Source organism: Phyllostomus hastatus, unplaced genomic scaffold (genome assembly GCF_019186645.2).
Source record: "Phyllostomus hastatus isolate PE091 unplaced genomic scaffold, TTU_PhHast_1.1 phas_contig_148, whole genome shotgun sequence".
In the NCBI taxonomy this organism is placed as follows: Eukaryota; Metazoa; Chordata; class Mammalia; order Chiroptera; family Phyllostomidae; genus Phyllostomus; species Phyllostomus hastatus.
The window spans coordinates 23,812,904-23,827,087 of NW_025333607.1; the positions used below are offsets into that span (position 1 = coordinate 23,812,904).

At 68.0% G+C, this 14,184-nt stretch overlaps 1 protein-coding gene across 4 annotated transcripts in view; it reads left to right on the top strand.

Annotated features, from left to right (window-relative positions):
* PPFIA4 (PTPRF interacting protein alpha 4) overlaps positions 1–14,184 on the top strand; it is a 28,872-nt gene that overhangs the window by 4,764 nt on the left and 9,924 nt on the right. For 3 of the 4 annotated variants that reach the window (XM_045860474.1, XM_045860446.1, XM_045860464.1), the window contains exons 2-22: positions 748–1,373; positions 2,907–3,008; positions 3,239–3,403; positions 3,649–3,723; positions 3,938–4,027; positions 4,531–4,722; positions 4,825–4,971; positions 5,193–5,327; positions 5,583–5,666; positions 5,907–6,038; positions 6,256–6,318; positions 6,913–7,004; positions 8,750–8,846; positions 10,051–10,259; positions 11,093–11,333; positions 11,691–11,726; positions 11,858–11,991; positions 12,253–12,419; positions 12,635–12,728; positions 13,065–13,146; positions 13,528–13,728. In XM_045860474.1, coding sequence (XP_045716430.1) covers positions 1,140–1,373; positions 2,907–3,008; positions 3,239–3,403; positions 3,649–3,723; positions 3,938–4,027; positions 4,531–4,722; positions 4,825–4,971; positions 5,193–5,327; positions 5,583–5,666; positions 5,907–6,038; positions 6,256–6,318; positions 6,913–7,004; positions 8,750–8,846; positions 10,051–10,259; positions 11,093–11,333; positions 11,691–11,726; positions 11,858–11,991; positions 12,253–12,419; positions 12,635–12,728; positions 13,065–13,146; positions 13,528–13,728 — 2,772 coding nt within the window. In that variant the 5' untranslated portion in view covers positions 748–1,139. Of the gene's footprint in view, positions 1–573; positions 649–747; positions 1,374–2,906; positions 3,009–3,238; positions 3,404–3,648; positions 3,724–3,937; positions 4,028–4,530; positions 4,723–4,824; positions 4,972–5,192; positions 5,328–5,582; positions 5,667–5,906; positions 6,039–6,255; positions 6,319–6,912; positions 7,005–8,749; positions 8,847–10,050; positions 10,260–11,092; positions 11,334–11,690; positions 11,727–11,857; positions 11,992–12,252; positions 12,420–12,634; positions 12,729–13,064; positions 13,147–13,527; positions 13,729–14,184 lie in introns of those variants that run through there. The other variant, XM_045860454.1, reaches the window with a different exon arrangement.

Genomic DNA, 14,184 nt, shown 5'->3' on the forward strand with positions numbered 1-14,184 from the left:
TGCCGGAGCCAGGCTATGCCCATGCTAGCCCTAGCCGGTGCCTTCTGGCAGCACCAGCAATGGGCAGTAGATGGGAGGGTGTCACTCCCCCCAATGGGAGGGAGAAGATGCCCAGCATTGAGCACCCACCCCAGCCCCACCCCGGGAGAGTGACAGCCCCACCCCACACCCACCCGGGTCCCCTGGGTTGCCCAGCAGTGAACGCAGAACGAACGCCTGCTGCCATAGGCCAGGGTTCCGGGACGGGGCCCTGGAACCAGAGCCTCCTCCCTGAGGGCCGGGCCTGGGTGCCAGCCCAAGCTGCTCCAAGGAGCCACGGTGCACCAGTGACCCATGCTGAGCCACCCTGTGTGGGGCCCAGTGGCACTGACAGCTCGGCAGCCCCTTCTGTGCCTACCTGGGCCCAAGTGTGGGGGGTGGGGGGAGCTGGGGAAGAAGGGCAGAGACCCTGCTTCCTCCCCTCGCCCTCTCCCACCCCAGGTCTCAGGAGGGCTCTGGGCAGCCTGCCGCTAACTGAATCATTTCTATATTTGGCCAGGGAGCCACGTGAGTGGGGGAGCCACTCCTGTGCGCTGCACTCTGACAGCTGAGGTGTGGGAGCAGGGGGCAGAGGCTGTGGGTGGGCAGAACATTCCTCAGGAGAACTGAGTAAGCTGAGGGGGGCTGATACCTTCCTTCCTTCCCTCCACCCTCCCTGGACACCCCATTCCGCTCCGCTGGGCCTCACAGCAGTCTCTTCTCCCGCAGACCGCTGCCCTCCAGAGCCATGGGTGTCGCTGGACCCAGCTGGGACCCTGCCCGGCTCCAGTGCGCAGTCTAAGCAGAGGGCCCTCCTCCGGCCCCCTCCCCCTGCCTGCCATGGCCACACTCGGCTGCTGCTCGCCTGCCTGGGGACACAGGGCGCCCAGCCCCGGCCCTGACCGGTTACGTCAGGTCCTCAGGCTCCATTCCACAGGGGCGCTCCGGGCACCTGGCCCCTTTTAGAGCAAGAGCAACTGATGCCACGGGAGGAGCCCTGGCCCACCCGTCCACTCGCCTCGCACTGCCCACTCTGAGACCCGCTCACTGAGTCCCCCTGGAGGTGCCAGTCCTGTGACCCCCTCCTGCCCCCCACGAGAGAAGGCCCTGCCCACCCCACCATGTGTGAGGTGATGCCCACGATCAATGAGGGGGACCCTCTGGGGCCCCCCCACGGCGCTGACCCGGAAGCCAACTTCGAGCAGCTGATGGTGAGCATGCTGGATGAGCGGGAGAAGCTGCTGGAGTCCCTCCGCGAGAGTCAGGAGACCTTGGCGGCCACGCAGGGCCGGCTCCAGGACGCCCTTCATGAGCGCGACCAGCTGCAGCGCCACCTGAACTCTGCCCTCCCCCAGGTAAGGCCTGACCTGGGCACTCCTCCCTGCCCCGCCCCAGCCCTTCTGAGCCCAGCATCCTGGGGCCCTCAGCTCAGGGCGTCGCAGCTGCATCTGGGCGGGCAGAATCCACAGAGCCCGGAGGACCCCTCAGCCCCCTGCGGGATGCGCTCCGGCGCCTTGGAGAAATGCGGGAGGGAACCCGCTGGAGTGGCCAGCTGCCGTGAGCCCCTGCGGCCAGCAGGTGGCGCCCAAGACTGGCTGCTGCTCCCCAGACCCTGTCCTTGGAGGTGCTGGGCAGGGAGCCCCCTGTTACTGCCTAGATTAAAAAACAAGAGTCGTCCCACAGGCAAGCACAGGCAGGAGCAGGACACTCGGCACACGCCTCGGTCGGCAGCAGCTCTGCCAGCAGCGGCACCATTGGGTGCTCTCTGCGTGAACAGCGCTCCCTGGGGCTCACCCAGGGCCTCGTGGCTCTGCCGCTGGTGCTGCCGCCACCAGCGTCTTGGTCTGTCTTACACACGGTGACGTGAGGGCCCGAGGCCAGTGAGTGGCTCCGAAGGACCAGGAGGCTCACAGGGCAGCTGCAGGCCTGTCTCCATGTGGGGACAAGTGTGGGCCCGGAATCTAGTGCCACCTTTTCAGTAGGACGGCGGGGCCCTGGGGCAGAATTGGGGTGGCAGGTAGCCGGTCCCCACCCTGGCGCTCACAGGCCGGGACGGAGATAGACAAGAGCCCGAGGGACTGGAGAAGAGCGAACAGGACCCCGGGGGGCTGTGAGACAGGATCCCCCACTCAGATTGCTGCTTCGGTGGCTCACGGGGTCCTTGTGGTGACACTGGAGGACGGGGCCTCTGTCTCACGGGGTAGAGGGAGGAGGTTCAAAGGAGTCGGATGACGTGTCCGAGGTCACACCATGGCGTGTGGGGCAGAACAGAGACCGTGCCCCAGCCCCACACTGGGAGCTCGGTGGTGGGGGCAGGGGTCGCGTCTGTCTGGGCACTGTCCGGGAGACTGGCCCAGGCCTGGTGTGCGGTGGGTGCTCTCCCCACCGTTCCAGGTGGTTTTCCGAGCAGGGGGCTGGGCAGGTGGTGGCAGAGGGTGGGGTTCTCTGGGGACAGACCAGTGGAGCAGAGGTGCGGAAACAGCAGGTGACTCAGGTTGGCGAGGTCTTAGGGTGAATGGAAAGGAGCCGTGAGACAGGCTTGGAGGAACAGCTGGAAATACTGCTGACAGCGCTGTGCTTTGTGTCAGGCGGGCTGAGTTGGGGAGGCAGGTGGGAGGCATTCTGGGGGCTGAACCAGGCAGTGCTGAGGTGAGGGGAGGCAAGGAGAGGGCATCGGTCCTGGCGGCGGTGTCCCTGGCGTGCCAGGGAGTCCTGTGCCTGGGGCAGCATGCATGTGACAGGGTGAGTGCAGAGGTGTGAGCCCACACCAGCCGGGCGTGCCAGGGTGTGAGATGCTTGACCTCCCTAGGCAGCGCCTGGATGGAGAGGCCGTGGTCCAGGGGCGGGGTCAGGGGAGCCCTGTCCACTGAGGGGCTCTGGGGTTTCAGGAATTTGCCACCCTGACCCGGGAGCTGAGCCTGTGTCGGGAGCAGCTTCTGGAGCGAGAGGAGGAGATATCGGAGCTGAAAGCGGAGCGGAACAACACAAGGGTGAGCGGGGTGGCCTGGACCGTGCTGGGCGTGGACCCCATGGCCAGGCCAGGCGCACCCCTGCCTTGTGTCGGGTGACAGCCGGATGGCTCCACCCTCAGTGCTGGCTGTCACCTGCAGTCGGGGTCCCAGGGGAGAGCCCAGGGCAGCTAGCGTGGGGCACACCTGGCTGTGCTCGCGTGTCCCTGGGCTCACCTGGGCCCTTCCCCCGCCTCCCTGCGCCCGGCCAGCTGCTCCTGGAGCACCTGGAGTGCCTGGTGTCCCGCCACGAACGCTCGCTGCGGATGACTGTGGTGAAGCGCCAGGCCCAGGCACCGTCAGGGGTCTCCAGCGAGGTGGAGGTTCTGAAGGCCCTCAAGTCGCTGTTTGAGCACCACAAGGCCCTGGACGAGAAGGTACCAGCCTGGCCCCCTCCTCTGCGACGCCCGCACCCTGTGGAGGGAGAGCTGCCTTCCAGCGGCGCTGGGGGCCCCTCTGCTGTTGTCCAGGGCCCAGGCCCTCCTCTGAGGTTCCCCCAGAAGTGTGCTCTCGGCGGAGCCTCTCTGCCTCACGCCAGCAGCGGTCGGCCAAGCCCTGCTGTTTCCGCGTCCAGTGGGGTCTCTGCTTCCTCCTCCACCCTTCACCTTCTTACCTTGGGCAGGTGCGAGAGCGGCTGCGGGCGGCCCTGCAGCGAGTCTCCACCTTGGAGGAACAGCTGGCAGGTGCCCACCAGCAGGTAAGCTCCTGCCCACCCTCCACCTGCACTGGAGCTGGAAGCCAAGGCTGGGTCACCCCCTTGCCCCTCCTGGCTCCCCATCAGATTCCCCCTGCTGGCTTGCTGTTTTGGCTGGTGACTGCGGGCTGAGGGGCGGCAGGGGCCCCGAAAGGGTCTGGAGCACAGGGCAGGTCCTCTTGTCTCCGACTCACTGCGCTGGGGCCATGCCCTGCAGGTGTCTGCCCTGCAGCAGGTGGCAGGGGTTCGGGATGGAGCGGCAGAGGAAGAGGGTTCCGTGGAGCTGGGACTGAAGCGCCTGTGGAAGGTGGGTCATGGGGACTGTACAGCAGGGGGCATGTTTTCCCCAGACAGGAGGTGGGGGCCCCGCCCCTCCCTGTTCAGTAGAGTGACTGCTGGGACTGAACTCGGGGCTTCCTCCAATATCCACCTTCTCTTTCCTCCTCCCCGCACCACCCCCCCCCCCCCGCCACTGCAGAGAAATAGGTAGAGTTTTGTTGTGGTCCCCAGCGCACAGCTAGGCACACAGCGTACTTGCCCATCTACCCGTGTGTCCGTCCCAGAGCCTCTGCTCCTCGGTCACGCCCTCTCCAGGTTACCAGGTGCTGAGACAGCCTATCCAGCCAGAAGCCATTGCTTTTGAAAAGGAACAAGGCAGAGCAAGGGTGTTGGTCTTTGGCATGAGCTGGGGCCCAGAGGGAGGCAGGTGTGCCTGGAGGGAGGTGTGCTCAGAAGCTGGGGCACAGCCATCCCTCCTGCAGCCTTCCTGGGGCTCCGATGACAGACCGACGATGGCTCATTGTCCCCAAGGATGACGCAGTTCGGCTGGAGGAGCTGCAGGAGCTGCTGGAGAAGCAAAACCTGGAGCTGGGCCAGGCCCGGGAGCGGCTGGCCACCCTGACAGCAGCGGTGGCCGAGCTGGAGGAGGACCTGGGCACAGCCCGCCGGGACCTCATCAAGTCGGAGGAGCGGAGCGGCAAGCATCAGCGGGACCTGCGGGAGGTGACCAGGGCTCGGCCTGCCCGGTTGTGCTGCGTCGGCCGTCATGGGGTGGGGCCGAGAGACACCGGCGGCCTTCCCTGTGTCTCCTGCTCCCCTGCCCAGGCTCTGGCCCAGAAGGAGGACATGGAGGAGCGAATCGCCACCCTGGAGAAGCGCTACCTGGCTGCTCAGCGTGAGGCCACGTCCATTCATGACCTCAACGACAAACTGGAGAACGAGCTGGCCAACAAGGAGTCCCTGCACCGCCAGGTACCCTCTCCCGATGTGGTGTGGGGGCATCGCGCTTGACCCTGGTGTCTGCGTCCCGTGGAGACCTACCCTTGGTGGCCCAGGAGCCGCTGGGGTCCCGCAGGTCACCATGGGCAGCCCAGTGCCGGGGGTGTTTCTTGTGCCTGTGCTGTCCCGGCGCTCTGCCGAGGCTGCGGGGCTGCAGCGCCCCCTCCTGACCGCGCTCCTGCTGCATCTGCCAGTGCGAGGAGAAGGCGCGACACCTGCAGGAGCTGCTGGAGGTGGCTGAGCAGAAGCTGCAGCAGACCCTGCGGCGGGCGGAGACGCTGCCGGAGGTGGAGGCCGAGCTGGCCCAGAGGATCGTGGCCCTCACCAAGGCGAGTGGCCAGGCCTGAGGGTCTGCGTGTCCCCACTTCAGGAAGCCCACCCGTGTCCGTCGGTTGGAAGAGCAGGCCTCCCCCACGAAGCCCCACTCTTGGGGAGAGGGAAACCAGCATCCTGAACGTCAGGCCCCGGGGGGGCCCCTGTGCTTCCGTGGCAGCTCTGGGGCTCTGGGGGTGGCGCCTGCAGCCTGGCGGTCCCCCCGTCCCAGGACCAAGTCCGCTCTGCCACTGACTTGTCCCTGTCCCCAGGCCGAGGAACGGCACGGCAACATCGAGGAGCACCTGCGGCAGCTGGAGGGCCAGCTGGAGGAGAAGAACCAGGAGCTGGCGAGGGTGAGGCCCCTCCCGCCCAGCCCAGCCTCCCGGGGTGGTCTGTGGATGGACAGGGCAGAGAGGAGGCAGGTGGGCAGAAGACCCTGGCCAGGGACCCGGCTGCAGAGGGGCCGCAGCAGGTGGTCGGGAGGGCTGGCGGGGGGTGAGCCGGGAGGGTGAGTGTGGGACGCAAGGACCGGTGCCCGGGGCAGGCGCAGGGCAGCGCTGGGTGCGCTGGTGCGAAGCAGGCTGACTGTGCAGGTGCGCCAGAGGGAGAAGATGAACGAGGACCACAACAAGAGGCTGTCAGACACTGTGGACCGGCTGCTGAGCGAGTCCAACGAACGCCTGCAGCTCCACCTCAAGGAGCGCATGGCCGCCCTGGAGGAGAAGGTGCTGGGGGCGAGGCCAGCGGGGCGGGTCCAGAGGAAGGGGCGGGGCTGTCTGGGGCGGGGCCTGGAGGATGGGGCGGGGTCGTTGTGAGAGGTTGGTGTGGGGCGCTCGAGTCCCTGTGATCTGCGGCTGCGAGGGTGGAGGAGGGAGCAGTGGGGTGGGGGGGTCAGGCAGGGGTGTGCTGGCAGGCCCCTGTCTCACTGCTGTTCTCCCCCAGAACTCGCTGATGCAGGAGCTGGAGAGCTCCCAGCGGCAGATCGAGGAGCAGCAGAACCACAAGGTACCCAGCCGCCTGCCCGCCCGCCGGCTGGGCAGGCACCGCTGTGCTGGGCACAGCCGCTCTGGTTCCTGCGCTCAGCGGGCCCAGTGCTGTTCTGCGAGCGCCTGTTATTTCACCAGTCCTGACGGGAGCCTCGCAGCAGGCGCACTGCACCCGCATGTGAGGAAGAGCCTGAGGCCCCAGAGTAGGGCTTAGAATGGGCAGCAGGGACGCAGGGCCCAGTGAGGACCCAGCAGAGGACTTAGTGAGGCCCCTGACCCCAGGACTCCGGGAGCATGGGCAGCTGTGCTGCCTCAGCGGTGTCTCTGGGGTCTGGGCACGGGCGGCCTCCAGGGCTGTGCCAGGGTGCTGCGGGCTCTGCAGACCTGCTCCCGGGTCCTTCCAGACCCACCCTGCTCCTGGCCCTGCCTGCCCACCTCTGCTCGCCCTTCTGCTGGACCCGTCTCTTTGGCGTGGCCCGTGGGCCTGGCCCGGGCCCTGGCTGTGCACCTTTTGGTGTGTTCTGCCGCGTCTCCCCAACTCTGCTGCCCTCTTTGCCCCTCTCTCCCCTCTCTGCCCCTCCCTGGTCCCCCCCACCCCCGCCGCCTGGCACAGGGCCGCCTGTCTGAGGAGATTGAGAAGCTACGCCAGGAGGTGGACCAGCTGAAGGGTCGCGGGGGGCCGTTTGTGGATGGCATCCACCCCAGGTACCAGAGTGTGGGAGGCTGGGCGTGCTGGGAGGGGTCCTCCACGGACCCTGAGGAGAGAGACTTCGTCCCACCGAAAGACGGCCGAGGACCTCAGAGTCCTCCTCCTGTCCGGGGCAGGGGGCGGTGTGTGGTGGCTTGGAGGGCCCACTGGGCAGCTAGAAGGGAGTCCTCCTGACATGGCTCAGAGCACCCACAGGGCGCTCCTTCCTGAGGCCGAGGACACGGACTGCGCCTCCTGCTTCCTGGGGGAGGGCGCGCCCTGGGGCTGCCCCGGCCCCCCGCATGCCCACCAACAGGGTCTGGGTCCCTCTGGCTCTCCCGGGATGCCATCCTTCCGGCTGCTGTGTGAGCTGCACCCGCCTGGGTGCAGGTATGGGGGCAGGGGGTGGTGAGGGGGCAGGAAGGCAGCAGGAGAGGCTGGAGCGAGGCCCCAGGAACCCCTTCCTGTCAGTCCCGTGGCGGCGGCGGCCCTTCCTGAAAGCGTTTCGGAGATGGCGAGGGAGCTCTCCCAGGGCTTGAGGGAGGCCTGTGTTGCGGGGAGCCTCTGGGCTTGTTGGCGTGTTTTGTGTGGGGCCGACGTGGGGCCGCCCTCCGTTCCCTCCCAGGGGCAGGGCGAGGAGGACACTGGTGCGGGTGCGTCCAGTCAAGAGTCGCAGCTCCTGGCTGTTTGCCCCCCAACCAAAGTGTTTAGATCTGCACTCCCAGGCGGCAGAGGTCTCAGGGCAGCCGGGATCCCTTCCTGCACAGGGGGAAGGGGACGTGCCCAGGGTGTGCCAGGGTGGGGCTGGGGTTCGGGAAGGGTGGTAAGCCTGGGCGTTGGTGGTGAGACTCCGGTTCAGCTCCGCACTGGTCGCGCATTATTGTGTGAATGTGGCGGGAAGCAGGGACCAGACTCCTCTCTTTCTGTGGGCTGCACAGGAGAGACAGCCCCTGAATCAGTAGGACATGGCCCGGGGCTCACCAGCCACTCGCCACTGCCTGCTTTCCTCCGTGGCTGGGTGCTCGGCTCTGACTGCTGACACCCTGAGCCCATCACAGAACTGGGGCAGGTGGCAGGAGGATGGTGTCGGGGGTGGGGAAGGGAAACCCCTCTCCCTGCAGCTGTGGTGTGGACCTGTGGTCGCCCGCCCTGTCCCTTTGTTCTGGGCTTGCTCAGGGCTCCAGACTTGGGGGCGCCCAGACATCCCAGAGGGTTGTTCCCAGGACCCTAAAACCCCAGGGCTGGACTAGACCCTGGGGCGGCCCACGACTCGGGCTCAGTGGCAGGGCCTCCCGAGGCTCCCTGAGAACGGGGGTGAGCCTGGGCCGGCTCTCGGCCAGGACACAGCCCGGACGCCGGGAGACGCAGGGAAGTGCTGGGCAGAGGCCCCGGAAGCAGAGCCTCCCCATGGAGCAGAAGGACCTGAAGAGGCCGTCTCCACTGGTCGACACGCCATGCGTGTCGGGGGGCCGCAGGACCTCTGTGTGAATACTTCGGTGGGGAGCTGGGCCTTGCTAAAGCCGACAGTTGCGTCGTAAGCCAACACTCGCGTTCAGAGGTGCTTCTCGTAAACGGAAGGCTGCCTCCCTAGAACTGTCTGCCCGGAGTGGCTGATGGCTCGGGCTCCAGAGAGTACACAAAACTCCTGCCTATGTGGCAGCCCTTGCGGCACGGACCCAGCTCCGCGCCCTGTTGCGACTCCTGGGCCCAGTGGGTGTGAGCTGGCTCAGTCCCCGCCTTCCCTCCCTGCCCCCCACACAAGGTCACACACAGGCAGCGCCGTGGACCTGCGGTTCCCCCTGAGCACGGCACCCCCGGGCCTGCGGCGCCGCTACTCGCTGCGGGAGGAGCCTGCCAAGGTGAGGGTGCAGGGGGGGATCTCCTGGGGGCTGGGGGTCTATGAGGCCACGTGCCTGGCTCCGGTTCCGCGGCCGGCTGGCGTGTGATGCAAATCCTCCCCCGCCCCCGCCCCCATGTCAGCGACAGCTGCGGCCGGGGGGTGGGGCCTTGGCAGCTGCGACAGCTGTGCCCCCAGCCTCCTGGCCCCTGAGGCCCCACTGAAGCGTGTGCACGTGTGCCTGGGTGTGCAGGCGTGTGGTCGGGCTGGGGGCCGGGGGGCAGGAGGGAATCGGCACGCTCTCTGGGACAAAGCTGTGGTTTATGGGGAGATGGGTAGGATGACGGGCGGGGTGGCTGGCCCTTGGGTGGCGCCCGGAGTCCCCCCCGAGAAGCTGCTGGGAGCCCCTGCTGAGCCCTCCTGGGGCCGGGAGGAGCAGGAAGGCTGAGGGGCAGGCTGGCTGCTGCCTGTCCCCGGGGTGGCTGGCCCCCTCCGTCCTGCTCCCAGGGCCTCACCTGCTCACGGCCACCAGAAGATGCAGGTGGAGAAGGAGGGGACTCGAAGTCTGAGGGCGCCTCGTTCTCTCTCGCCCCCACCCCTCTCTGCTCATAACCACACAGCCGCTGCCCAGGGCCCCTCCCTGCCCCGGCCCCCTTCCTCGTCCCGCCCGCTCCTCTGGTTGCCCCAGCTCGGTTCTTGCTGAACCCGCAGGAACCCATGCTCTCTCCACGGGCCTCTGTGCACCAGGGCGGTCCGCAGGTGGTTTCCGAGAAGCTGCCCCGCCTCGGGTTGGCCGGCGGGCCCTGCCGTGTGCAGAGGAGAGACACGGGACAGCCCTGGGGTCCTCGCCCTGTGTGTTAACAGTGCTGACTGTGCCAGATGCCGTCATCCTCACGAACGCTTGCAGGCACTGTGACGACCCCATTGTACAGATGAGGAAACCGAGGCACTGGGCGCGTAAACAGCCTCTCCGTGGCCACAGAGCTAGCCCTTGTGGGGTTCATCTGTCTCTGCAATCCCTCCAGCTCCTTGTCACAGTCCAGGAGTGTGTCTTAGACCCACACGTGCAAATACACCACCCAGGGCCCTTATCAAAGTGCCGACTCTGCACCTGTAGGTCTCGGGGACCTGCGGCTCTGCACTCCTGACGCGCTCCCCAGAGGCGCCCCTCCCTGCTGCTGCCCCAGGTGGGGTTTCTGACTGCTCCCCCTTCCTTCTCTGCTCAGGACTGGGAGCCCTGGCCGCTGCCACGTGTACGGGCCCCCACGGCCACCCCTGCCTTCGACAGTGACCCTGAGGTCTCCGACGTGGATGAGGAGGGGCTCGGGGGTCCCGCGGGCCCTGCAGACACCGTCTCCCCCGGCAGCCGCTCCGACGCGCAGACCCTGGCCCTGATGCTGCAGGAGCAGCTTGATGCCATCGACGAGGAGATCAGGCGAGGGCCTCTGCAGGGCGCGGGCACCGGGCTTCGAGCGCTGCCCCTCTGGGCCCCCAGGTTCAGGCCCAGTGCTGGGCCCGAGAGCCAGGACCCGGGGGCCAGGAGCTCCTGTGGCCGATGCTGAGGGGCGGGCCCCGCTCCCCAAGCCTGTGGCCAGTCTCGCTGCGGTCTCTGGGGAGGCGGCACCGTCCCCGCTTTGGAATGGAGCCCGGGAGGTTGGCTGATTGGCCAGATGCAGCTGAGTGAGGTGCAGAGCCAGGGTTCATACGGGTCCCCCTCCCCCGGTGAGGCATCAGACAGTCACCAAGACGGGCTCTCTGCCTGCCTTTGCAGGGAGGTGGTTCATGTTCACGGCCAATGGCAGGTCTGAGCGAGACACCGTCAGAGCTGCAGAGGCCTGTGGGTCGTGGCTCCCTCGCTCCCCTCTGAGCGCCACCCCCGCCCCCCGTTGTCATTGTTCCCATTGTTCTCTGAACAGGGAAAGTGTCGTCAGGGGTCAGTGTCAGTGAAAGGGCCTGTGTTTGGGGTGCAGACCTCTCCCCATGCTGGGAAGCAGGCTGGAGAGCCCGGGGCCTGCCTCCAGGCGCCCCCGTGCCTGGCGGTGGTCGAGATCGCCAGCGTCCGTCCGGCAGGTCTGTGCTCCTCTCACGGAAGTGCTTTCGCCCCACGGCAGCTGCTTCGGTTAAAGTGGGGCGCTCTGCTCCGTTAGCCCAGCGCACAGGAAAGGCAGGAGAGCGGTTCCATGCTGCCGTGGGGTGTGCGGGCAGCACTGGGAACGCCCGCCCCCACTGGCCCGCCGGGGCTGACGGCTAGGTCCTGCCTCCTCCCAGGATGATCCAGGAGGAGAAGGAGTCCACACAGCTCCGTGCGGAGGAACTTGAGACTCGAGTGACCAGCGGCAGCATGGAGGCCCTGGACCTGCCCCAGCTGCACAGGCGCGGCCCCATCCCCACCTCTCTGACCGCCCTGTCCCTGGCCAGCGGGTCCCCTGCAGCCGTCGGCCGCGCCACTCCTACGGGAACCTCCCGCAGTGCTGCCCAGGACCTGGACCGAATGGGGGTCATGACCTTGGTGAGTCTTGGGACGGCCCAGTGGTCCCTGGGCTCCGCTTTGGGGACTGGCAAGGGCTGCATGTCTTCCTGTGACCGCGCAGATGGTGGGCATCGGGCTAGCAGCCCGCCCTGGTCTGGGGAAGGGCCCCTCCCTGGGCAGGCGCAGGTGCTCGGGAAACGCACAGCTGCCCACACTGCCTGCCCCCTCAAAGGGGCCTGGCTTGGTTTCCTGGGCCAGCCTGCTTTCGGGGGCAATGTTGTCTCCGGGCCTGCAGGGGGCGCCGAGCCTATGTTCTCCTGAGACCTGGGGGCTCCCGCAGGCTGGACCTGGGCACCCGTGGTGGGGGAGCCTGAGCCCGGCTTCTCTCTCTTGCAGCCCAGCGACCTGAGGAAGCACAGGAGGAAGCTGCAGGTGAGCGTCGCCGGACGCGGGCCCTGTGGTCAGCCCTCGGCACCCCCCAGCTCCTCCCCCGGCCCCTGGGCCGCCCCACTGCGCCCCCAGCTCCCTCCCTCTATCGCCTGATGGCTCCGCTGTCTGTTCAGCCACCAGTGTCTCGGGAACAGAACCGAGAGGATAAAGCCACCATAAAATGTGAGACCTCTCCTCCTTCCTCACCCAGGACGCTGCGGCCCGAGAAGCCCGGCCACCCAGCCCTGAGCCAGGAGGGAGGCCAGAGGTAAGGGGGGCAGCCCGGCCTGTGTGTCCCCAAGGCCGTCGCACCTGCCCGGGTGTCTCGACATCTCACTTGTCTGTGCAACGCCATCAGGGAAGGATGGTCCCACACCTCCCCTGTCGCCTGCTGGGGTCTCCCCCCTCACCCCACCCCTCTCTGACACTTACTGTAAGTCCTTCCCCCGGCCCGACCGACCTCTGGCCCTCCTGCCATGACTGACCTTCGTTCCCCCCCACCCCCTCTGCCTCCCGTGGCCACCCGCAGCGCCGCGGAGGACCCGGGAAGCAACCCCAGCAGCAGCAACAGCAGCCAGGACTCCCTGCACAAAGGCGCCAAGCGCAAAGGCATCAAGTCGTCCATCGGCCGCCTGTTCGGGAAGAAGGAGAAGGGCCGGCTGACCCAGCTGAGCCGGGACGGAGCCGCGGGCCACGGTCTCTGCTCCTGTCCTAGGAGGGGCTCTGGGAGTTGTGGGTGGTTCCATCAGGCCCCAGTTTCCGGGGTTTCCAGGGCTGAGGCGCTTCCTGCTATTCCCCACCACCCCCCGTCCCCCCGCCCCGTCCCCGCCAGTCCCGGCCAGTCCCGGCCAGGCCAGGCCAGGGCGGGACAGGCAGAGGGTCTGGCCGACGTGGCGTCGCTCCCCTTCCAGGCCCACCAACAGACTCGGAGCTCGGGCTGCAGGAGCCCCTCGTGCCTGCCAGGCTGGGGACCCAGGCAGAGAAGGACCGGCGGCTGAGGAAGAAGTAAGGGCCACCGGCCAGGCTGGGTGCCGCTGCCGTCCCCTAGGCTGCGAGGGGACGGGGCTCAGCTGCCAGGGCCCAGCAAGGCCCTGTCTGGACTGAGGTGGCCTGGTTCGTGTGGGCCCAGCCGGGGCTGGGGGCCAGTCGGAGGGAGCACCCCCCACCCCCGCCCTGGGGTGGGGGGCAGGCAGGTGTTTCCGCCCTGTGTCTCGCTGTCCCGCTGCTCCTGGCGCAGAGCAGAGGTGGCAGTCCGGGGGCGGGGCGCAGTCCCCGGTCCCTGGGGCTCCGCACGGCGGAAAGACAAGGGTGGGCTGCTGAGTCTGTTGCTCTTCCTGCAAGACACCAGCTGCTTGAAGACGCCCGGAGGAAAGGGACACCCTTCGCCCAGTGGGACGGCCCCACGGTGGTCTCCTGGCTGGAGGTAGCCTGGCAGAGGGTCTCGTCAGGGGCCCAGGGGCGGGCGAGGCCTCCGAGGCAGGACCTTCCCAGCATGCTTCTCCCCTGCCAAGTGTGCCTGCGACCTGGCACCGGCCCCGCCCCCCACGCGCAGCAGCTCCCAGCGGTGACCTCGCTGGATGAGGGCAACCAGGCTGCTGAGCCGTGGGCGCTCCTCCTGTGGGCGCTCCTCCTGGGAGCTGAGGAAAGCCCTCCCCTTCCCAGGCCTCCGGGTTTTCACCGTAGACGGGAAAGGAGAGCGTCTGCTCTCCGAGGCCATGCCGGGCCTGGGTCTGCCCCTGCCCCTGCCCCGGGCGCCGCCCGGCTCCTGGGCAGGGGCTGAGAGGCTCCGTGCCTGTGCCCGCAGCTCTGGGTGGGCATGCCGGCCTGGTACGTGGCGGCCTGCCGGGCCAACGTCAAGAGCGGCGCCATCATGTCGGCGCTGTCGGACACGGAGATCCAGCGGGAGATCGGCATCAGCAACGCCCTGCACCGGCTCAAGCTGCGGCTGGCCATCCAGGAGATGGTGTCGCTGACCAGCCCCTCCGCCCCGCCCACCTCCCGGACTGTGAGTGAGCCCCGGGGCGGGGCCGCAGGCCCTGGAGCGGCTCTGCGGAGCTCCTCTTTGGCCTTGGGGGGCATGGCGGCTGGGTCCTCCCCTTACTTCCCATCCCACACAGGGCCCCCCTGCTCTGCAGGGGGTGTCGTCAATTCCGGGGTGCCAGTGGGCCCAGTGCCTGCCTCCCCCACGCCCCACGGGCTCCAGCTCCCACGCCGAGTCTGCTGCCAGCCCAGAGCGCAAGCCGCGACTCGAGGGCTGAGGGAGTGGGCGTTCGGGGACGCTCCCCTGGCCGTGCGGCCTCTCGTGGCCCCGCCCTGTGGCTGGGGTGGCCCTCGTCCCACGGCCATAGCATTCCAGCCCCCTCGCTGAGGGGCCACCAGGTGACCCGCCCCTGTGCTGGGCAGTGGGATTCGGAACTGGGCAGTGGGCAGGGCCTGCGGGAGGACTCTGGAAGGGAGCTCT